The 7,562-nt window shown below is 42.5% G+C and overlaps 1 protein-coding gene across 1 annotated transcript in view; it reads left to right on the forward strand.

The window, feature by feature from the left end:
• Nucleotides 1-7,059, forward strand: part of LOC149332805 (uncharacterized) — a 9,581-nt gene extending 2,522 nt beyond the window's left edge. Inside the window, exon 3 of the mRNA XM_089558391.1 lies at nucleotides 1,023-7,059. Coding sequence (XP_089414517.1) covers nucleotides 1,023-1,358 — 336 coding nt within the window. The 3' untranslated portion in view covers nucleotides 1,359-7,059. The remainder of the gene's footprint in view (nucleotides 1-1,022) is intronic.
• Nucleotides 7,060-7,562: the final 503 nt, after the last annotated feature.

Genomic DNA, 7,562 nt, shown 5'->3' on the forward strand with positions numbered 1-7,562 from the left:
CACAGTTCTATGACTGGAACTGAAAGTTTCTTAGTTCAATTGGAATAAAACACACACACATATAAGCCCCTTAGTCCTAGCTCCAAAAATTCCCCTGGTACCAGTGGCATTGAGGATGTCAACAGTCATCATCATCAGCCTGACAACGCCCACTGCAGGACTGAGTCCTCTCCCATGTCTCTGCAATTAAAGGTGCACTGAAGAGGAATCTGAACTCGTCATTTTGCCGCGGGAACTCAATCCACACGTTCCTAGCATTCTTAGAAACTGCGACTTATTGCCCTGTGTGGTCGATTTCCCTAATTAAATCGAATTAACGTCCAGCTCCGGCCTTTATTTTTTGAATTCTCCCCGTACGGTGGGCGGAGTCGACCAACGCGTGGAGTGCCTTTCAGCCAGCTCCATGGAGGCTTTGCTTTCACTTTATTTTGTTTTTTAGGTTTCCGTGACTAAATAGTTTCATTCGCAGATAATATAGCCGTAAAGTAAGCCCGCAGAAATAAAAATACGCGTGGACTATTTGCTTCTACGGACTACTACGTATTACTCCGCCGATGGCAGAGCGGCAAGCCGCCACGGGACTGGGTGAAAGGCACTCCACGCGTTGGCCGACTCCGCCCACCGTACGACGGAGAATTTAAAAAAAAAAAAGGCGGGAGCCGGACGTTAATTCGATTTAATTAGGGAAATCGGCCACACAGGGCAATAAGTCGAGGTTTCTAAGAATGCTCGGAACGTGTAGATTGAGTTCCTGCGGCAAAAAGACGAGTTCAGACTCCTCTTCAGTGCACCTTTAACCCTGTCCTGTGCCAGCTGAGGCAACCCTATCCCCTTAGCAACCCTTAGCACGTCTAGGGCCCCACTTCACGGCTTAGAGGCCTCGGTCTCTATATTTGGCCAAAGGCTGTACCGTTTATACATTCTTAATATTTTTGTTGGTCTTGCATTTCGTGTATCCCTTTCCTTCAGCCAGTGCCCTACTGGGTTGGTGAGGTATAATAACGAATTAATTCCTTCCCCAGGGCGAACCAACGACGCACAAGCGGAGGCGTGTGGGATACCAGGTGCTTCGAGAGATTGCGCGCTACCAGCGCTCCACGGAGCCCCTCATCCCACGACTGGCCTTTGCTCGGACAGTGCGCGAGATACTGTGGCAAGTGGCTGGAGAAGATTACAGGATGCAGAAGCTGGCACTTCAGGCACTCCATGAGGCGGGCGAGGCGGTGATTGTGGCACTCTTGGAGGGTTCCAACATGCTGGCCCACCATGCTCGCCGAGTTACAGTCATGAACAGGGACCTGGCTGCTTTGCTGTCTGTCATAAAAAGTTATGGTAGTTTGCAGCATAGCTTGGCTTAACGGCGGGACTGCTTTGCTCATTTGGGAGGTGTTGTTCTGGTGGATGGTGCCTTGTTTGCAGCAAGTGTACTGCAACTGCCGAGCTGTCACTGCCGAGCTGTCAAGCTAGCCTGTGAGTGCCGCTGAAAATGAACAGCATCTTGACGAGTGCATTTGCACACAGCATTTATTTTTATATATGTATTCAACTAAATAGGGCACATAAAATGCATCGGGTATGTCAATTCACAATGTTTTTATTCTTTTAAGACAATTAGCATTTGTATCTGCAGTGAGACGGCATCTGTGTTCGCTCTTGCATTACCTCTGCCATTTTAGTTTGTTGACTGCCTTTTCCTCTGCCTTACACAGTCACAAAGTGGTGAGATTTTCTGACATTTTAGTGATTTTATGGTCATTTTAAAGGCTCAAGATGTATTGTTGTTCAATGATGGTGTACATAAGCTTAATAGACGGTTTTAAACAGCATGGCATTGGCTTATCTTTTACCTACAGACTCTGTAATACAGGTTCTTAGCAATTTCAGTGCGCCAGCGTCAGGAAGGCCATGAAGGCAAAAACTGTCCAGCAGCGTCTGCGTCTTTCACTCCCAGATTGGGGAGTGAAAGACAGTGAACTCAGGATTGACATAGAATCAGAACTGGAATAGACTGGTGAGCAAAAGAAGCATGCTGTCACATTTCTTCCGGATCAGTCCTATTGATAACCCCTAAATTTTTTATACATCACTTTTGTGCCTCTAAGGAAGCAGGTTTGTTAGTTCTATTGGCCCCGGTCATTGAATGGATTACTGGAACACAAATCTGCTCACTCAAGTATTGTAAAAATGTGATCGCTGCCTTCTGCTTCAAATCTATGTCTTGGCAGTTGTCTTCATTACCCAGAGGAAGGTCCGCACACAAGTAAATGACTTTTAAAATTGTTTACTATTGGTCTAGTTGGTAATTTGCCATTATATTCATATCTTTAGTGCCAGTGTTCATCTTCTTTGTCTTCGCCCTAAGGATCTGAGTGTAATGGAAATTGACCTGCAAGATTTTCCTTTGGCCAGTCGCGAGCATGGTTACTGAGTGTATCGTAGAAAAGGTCAAAGCCACACAAAGTGCGCCATGTCTGGACTGAGCAGACCGTGGCAGGACCTGAAGTTGTGCCATACCTGCACGAGGTTTCTCATAACCTCAAGAAAGTCGCCAACTTTATTGGAGGTCTGGTCCACGCTGGTTCATCAACTGTCATATTGGCTGCATGATGCGAAACGCGCCTGTGACTAACTGCCTTTACTCATGCATTCGCGTGGTAATTTATGAAAGGTCGATCAATTTTGCTCATGCATGTTTATTGGGAAATATGGTTTGTTGACAAATAAGAACAGCTGGCTAGGTTGTTCATCTTGTGCTCACCTAGTGAATGTATGTCCTCCTTTGCGCCACAATCTTCTTTCTATGCATAGATCTCGATTTTACTGAAGGCATGCATTGTTTTTATTTCTCTTAGTGGCTTTGCTACATATAGCTACAGTATTCTTTTTTCACGTGCATTTAAACTGTTCCCTAAATGTAAACAGTTATTTTTACTGCTTAAGAGGAGATGCATAATGAAATTAGGTGTGCATATTTGTTTCTTCCTGTTTTTGAAAATATAATTAGTTTCACTATATCTAAATTAATTCCCATAATATACGAAAAAACTGAAGCATAATTAGCCAAAACGGGTCATTAGGGAACTTTGTTTCAATATTTTTTGGTTTCGATTGAAATGGAGCGGTAGCCAAAGACCTGCCGTCTGGAGCTATGCTAATCATACTGTTTTTGAGGTAATTATTAATTGCGATAATTATGAAGTATAGTTAATGGTAATGTTCGACTCAGCCAAAAAAAATAGCATAGCTTCACAGTTCAGTTCTTTCTGGTGTCAGTGCACGTTAATGAACCCCAGATGGTCAAAATTGCCGGAGCCCTCCACTACGGCGTCTCTCATAGCCTTAGTCGCTTTGGGACGTTAAACCCCATAAACCAAACCAAACCAAACCTGAATTCAATGCTATGAGATTAATTGAAAGTTCAGTTCTTTCTGAATTCAAGGCTATGAGATTATTTGAAATTGTGCCATAAAAACACAATAAAAACTTCCTTAAGGCTGGTCACGCTGGCAAAAAAACACAAAGCTTAGATAATCTCATTTGAAGTGCGTGCGCCAGCCATTCGGAGGTCGTTGTAGAGGTCTCAAAAAAATGCGAAATGCGGGTGTTCCAAAAATATTCCACAGTAGCGAGTAATACCAGGTAGTGGGGAAGGGGCCCAGTTACAAAACCAGGATGACGGCCATCGGGGACACGGTCATGGGAAGCGACGGGCGCAAAGTTTTGCCGTATTTCACTTGGAAATCACCATTTCCGCTCTTCGTAGGCACGAAATATATAATTTTTTAGTACTTTGAGCCACACTGGTGTCATTTTATCCACTTGGAACATTCTTTGTTTCAGTTTTTATGTCTATCATATAACATGTTGCTATAGTTTTCAGAATGGATGCATTTGTATTATATAATACACTATTAATAAAGTTTTTAGAATTGCTGGATCTGATAAAATAAAATTTGCAGTTATAGTAGACTGCCCTGGATGCGTGGAACAGTAATCTTTTAGTCCTTTGAGAACATTTTTTTTTACATCTGTGAAAAGCATGTTTCCATGCAGTAAGTCATCAGCTTCGCAATATGCAACATGGTACAATATATTGAGTGTATTTAGATGGTCTGCGTGGTCCATGGTCACAAGTTCTTCTATGAGCAGGATATTGGTCACAAAGTTTTCTCTCTTCTGTTAATGATTGTCATTTTATAATCATTTTATGATTCGCTCTCTCCAGGTCGATCTTAATAACATACTAGACTGGTGTCATAATTGGAAAATGAAACTAAATATTAAAAAATGTAAATCTATGAGAGTTTCACGTTCAAATACTACTTGTCCTCCTTATTTTCTTCACAGTCATCCCCTTGAAAGCGTAAGATCGTACTGGTATCTTGGCATACATATAACTAACACCCTGTCCTGGAAACTTCATATAGAACATATAGCATCTAAAGCTAACAAAACGCTTGGTTATCTTCGAAGAAATTTTACACTTGCTCCATCTTCGTTAAAATCATTATTATACACGACCTACGTACGACCGCAAATGGAATACGCTTCATCCATATGGGACCCTGGACAGGTCTCACTGACACAGGTTCTGGAAACTGTCCAGAATCGTGCAATTAGATTCATTTTAGGCAATTACCATCGTACATCTAGCGTCACCCAAATGAAAAGGTCTTTAAACCTCCTGCCCCTAGCTACCCGCCGTAAGCACTTCCGCATCTGCCTATTCCATAAGATTTTCTACTCCAATTTTCAACTTCGCTCTCGATGGATTCAACCAGCACCGTTCATTTCTCACCGTCGTGATCATCAACACAAGGTCACAGTGCCTCATTGTAACACAGTGACATGTGCGCAATCATATTTTCCGCTAACCTCTAAAGAATGGAATTCCCTACCCGCATCATTAACTAGCATCACTGATTCAACTCAATTTAGAAGGATACTTACCACTCTGATTACATAATGATCGCTTTTGTATTTTATTGTAGTGTTGTGTTCTCCACGTACTAGTATTGTTCTTAAACTATTTTATTAATCTGTTCCGTGTTAATTTTGCTCACTTCTTTTTATCCTGCCTCAGTTGTTCTATAGTTTTGTATGAATTGTGCTTTGTTTATTTTTTTGTTATCAACTGCCCTTCCCCTCTGAAATGTACTCTGTACCCTGAGGGTATCACAAATAAATAAATAAATAAGTCGCACCTGCCGGTGCCCCCGAGTGAGACAGTTATGTGCTGTACGTAAACTGTTCTGAGAGACATGGGAGAGGCCTTTGCCCTGCAGTGGGCATAGTCAGGCTGATGATGATGAGGATTAAACTGTTAGAGTGTGCTTCTACGTAGTCCACTGCATACAAAAAACAATTTCTGCAGATCCCTGATCTCCTGTGCTTCTCAGTGATATAACTGTCTCCAGATTCTGTTGCGTATACTCTGTGTAAGGACTGCAGACAGATTATATGCACGCAGAAAAACTTTGGATGCAACCGTTCAAGGCATGCATACTTTAAAAAAGATCTGCCATATTTTTTTTCCGCAGTTTTCATGTTATTATGTTAGTTGCCTGTTTTATGCAATCATGTCATTCTTTTGTACTGGCGCCCATCTTCTATTATGTCGTTATGTATTTTAAAAAACCTGAAAAATTCACTTCTGTCTCTCTGTTTGCAAGTTCTCAGAGCTTGATGTTGTGAACACAAATAGTTCAGTGTATTTTCCCAAATATAGCCTTGAGAACAAACATTTCACATAGCACAAGGCAATGCTGAGAAAGCAGTTGGCAATTATTAGATACAGCATGCTTCAGGGTCTGCATTTGAATGTTGTTGTGGGGCATCGACGACACACCCTGATCTCAAAATCTGCAGGTGGGTGGGAGAAGAATCATTGTTGCCTCCGAGAACCTTGGCAGCTTCATAGGCATTTTAAAGGGACACTAAACAGGAGTTGGCCTGTATAGACAGGGCACCAGAAATCGAGCTTTTAATAGGGTGGAAAAGAATAAAGAACGAAATACAGGGGTTGCCATCGCCGGCCACTTTTGCAAGTAAAATTGGCGAGTCGACACTGATTTTTGGGTGCAGATTCCAAAGGCTACGATACACTGCCAGTCACTTCAAAATGGTGGAAACCCGTGCTTTTTGGTAAGGTTTTCAAGCTCCATTTTCGCAATGTGCTGCCGGACAAACGTCAACATGGCCGGAAAGAGTCAGTTCTTACCGAGGACAATAAATGGATGGAGTCGTCCTCACTGTACCAGAATATAATGCTGAAAAGGCAGACCCTGTGGCCTGGGAACTTTTGACACACACTATACATGAGGGTTCAGTTCGATTTGTTTATTCTACGAGTAGTCCAGAACAGTAACTGGGCTAAAAGTTGTAACTTACAGCTTAGCATGGCCCAAAAAGACCATTACAAGTAAGTTTCGACATAACTCTATGCAAGCTACACTACCTGACAAGTTGAAGCAAATGAAATGTGCGGTGAACTATGCATCGCGGTCACACCTGTGTGCAAGTGTTGCTTGCTGCCAGCTAATTGTGCTTGAAAATGGGACATGTGAAGTTCAAGCAGAGTAATGTTTTCACCTTGCAATAAACTGGCTGTGCTGGTCAATTAGGTGGTGCTATAATTTCATCCTTGTGCGTAATGTTCATGCTGTTCTGTGTCAGAGTTGCAACTTTTTTGGCCTGCAGGAATGAATGAGTTCTTGTATGAGTTGCTCTAGTGTCTGAAATGCTCCATGCTGGGCAGCAAATACAAAAAATTCTTAATTGCAGTGTGTTGGGTCATCTAAAACAAATCCCACATAACTGAAAAATTTAAGCGGTTCTTGCGCAAAAATTGCACAGTCAAGAAAATGAATCGAATTGGCTTTGACACCCTTGCAAAGCACTGGAACTACCAATGGTGTTGTATCCGAACCGACGTATGTGTTACACATAGTTCCTGTTCCTTTTTCTTGTTTTATTCACTGCTTGAATTGTGTGACACCCATCCTGCTCCAAGCCACTTTGGAGACTGCATTATCCTGCAAATGAAGTAACCAGAAATAGAATACTGTGCCTCATAATAAGCTCGCTGTTGTAAATAGTAAATAAAATCAGTTCAGCAGCACCCCCGCAGTTACGAAGTGTACACATTAAAGGTGTCAGTGAAGAGGAATCTGAGCTCGTCTTTTTGCTGCGGGAACTCAATCTACACGTTCCGAGCACTCTTAGAAACTTCCGATTTATTGCCCTGTGTGGCCGATTTCCTTAATTAAATCGAATTAACGTCCGGCTCCTGCCCCTTTTTTTTTTTAATTCTGCCTCGTACGGTGGGCGGAGTCGACCAACGCGTGGAGTGCCTTTCACCCAGTCCCGTGGCGGCTTGCCGCTCTGCCATCGGCGGAGTAATACGTAGTAATCCGTAGAAGCAAATAGTCCGCGTGTATTTTTACTTCTGCGGGCTTATTTTGCAGTTATATTATCTGCGAATGAAACTATTTATTCATGGAAACCTAAAAACCAAAATAAAGCGAAAGCAAAGCTTCCACAGAGCTAGCTGAAAGGCACTC

This window comes from Amblyomma mixtum, chromosome 8, assembly GCF_055824585.1.
Source record: "Amblyomma mixtum isolate Tamu chromosome 8, ASM5582458v1, whole genome shotgun sequence".
Taxonomy (NCBI): Eukaryota; Metazoa; Arthropoda; class Arachnida; order Ixodida; family Ixodidae; genus Amblyomma; species Amblyomma mixtum.